At 69.8% G+C, this 1569-nt stretch overlaps 1 protein-coding gene across 1 annotated transcript in view; it reads left to right on the plus strand.

Annotated features, from left to right (window-relative positions):
• The window catches only part of AGAP2 (ArfGAP with GTPase domain, ankyrin repeat and PH domain 2), a 23055-nt gene that overhangs the window by 17832 nt on the left and 3654 nt on the right, over positions 1–1569 (plus strand). Inside the window, exons 14-17 of the mRNA XM_004692414.1 lie at positions 561–709; positions 803–893; positions 1005–1227; positions 1319–1567. Coding sequence (XP_004692471.1) covers positions 561–709; positions 803–893; positions 1005–1227; positions 1319–1567 — 712 coding nt within the window. The remainder of the gene's footprint in view (positions 1–560; positions 710–802; positions 894–1004; positions 1228–1318; positions 1568–1569) is intronic.

The following is a 1569-nucleotide window of genomic DNA, read 5'->3' on the forward strand; positions in this document are numbered from 1 at the left end:
CCCCCGCCCGGCGGCCCAGCGGTCACTCAGCGGCCGCCGCCCGTGCTGCTGGGCACTCCGGCCCAGGCTCCGGCCCTGCGATTCCCGTGGCTCTTGGCTTCCGCTGCACTCTGCTCCGGGGCCACTGACCAGCTCTGCTTTCTCTCCCCACCCGTCTGTCCCGCTCTGTCTCCGGCGCCGTCACCGTCCCTGTCCGCCTCCGCCTGCCTCTCCTTCTCTCCTTTCTTGGTCTCTCGCTCTGTTCCGTGCTCCATTCTCTCTCTGTCTCCTTCGCTTCGGGAAACCAGCCAAGCGCAAAATGTGGAAACTAAAATCCTTTGGTAGTTTAAGAAATATTTATAAAGCAGGTAACAAGCGGGGGGCCGGGAGGGGCGCTCAGCTGGGGTGCAGAGCGATGGGGCGCCCGCCTTCCCTGCATGCGCTGGGGCTTCCTGCTCTCCCCGCCCTGCTTCCCCGACCCCTCGGCCGCACTCCCGGGCCGGGCCGACAGCGGGGAGGAGGGGACCGGGACCGTGGCTCCCGTTTGGACGCCGGCCCTCATGAGCCCCCACCCCCTCCAGAGGAAAACTTCGAGTTCCTGATCGTGTCCAGCACTGGTCAGACGTGGCACTTTGAGGCGGCCAGTTTTGAGGAGCGCGATGCCTGGGTCCAGGCCATCGAGAGTCAGATCCTAGCTAGTCTGCAGTGCTGTGAGAGCAGCAAGGTCAAGGTGACGACGCATCGGGGGAGGGGGGCTGCGGAGTCCGCGGGTGGCGGGAGGGCTCAGAGGGAGGGTCAGCACTGACCCCAAGCCTTTCTGCAGCTGCGCACAGACAGCCAGAGCGAAGCGGTGGCGATCCAGGCCATCCGGAACGCCCAGGGGAACGCCACCTGCGTGGACTGCGGGGCTCCGAGTGAGCGCTAGGGGGCAGCAGAGGCCGGGCGGGTGCGCTTCTCGGGCCCGCCGGGTGCCCGCCTGCGCCGGGCGCCGGCAGCGGGCAGCCAGCTCTGCCCTCTGTCCCCAGACCCCACGTGGGCCAGCTTGAACCTGGGCGCGCTCATCTGCATCGAGTGTTCGGGCATCCACCGCAACCTCGGCACGCACTTGTCCCGCGTCAGATCGCTCGACCTGGACGACTGGCCGAGGGAGCTGACCCTGGTGCTGACGGCCATCGGCAACGACATGGCCAACCGCGTGTGGGAGAGTGACACGCGAGGCCGCGCCAAGCCCACGCGGGACTCCTCGCGGTGCGTGTGCGGGGGCGGCGGAAGCCCGGGGGGAGGGGCGGGGCCGGCCGGGGGCCCCGGGAACCAGGCGCGCTGCTCCCTGGCCCCGCAGGGAGGAGCGCGAGTCGTGGATTCGCGCCAAGTACGAGCAGCTGCTGTTCCTGGCACCGCTGGGCACGCCCGAGGAGCCGCTGGGCCCGCAGCTGTGGTCCGCGGTGCAGGCCCAGGACGTGGCCGCCGTCCTGCTCCTGCTGGCTCACGCGCGCCACGGGCCCCTGGACACCAGCGCAGAGGACCCGCAGCTCCGCTCCCCGCTTCACCTGGCCGCCGAGCTCGCGCACGTGGTCATCACGCAGCTGCTGC

Source organism: Condylura cristata, unplaced genomic scaffold (assembly GCF_000260355.1).
Source record: "Condylura cristata isolate star-nosed mole 26May11 unplaced genomic scaffold, ConCri1.0 scaffold00034, whole genome shotgun sequence".
In the NCBI taxonomy this organism is placed as follows: Eukaryota; Metazoa; Chordata; class Mammalia; order Eulipotyphla; family Talpidae; genus Condylura; species Condylura cristata.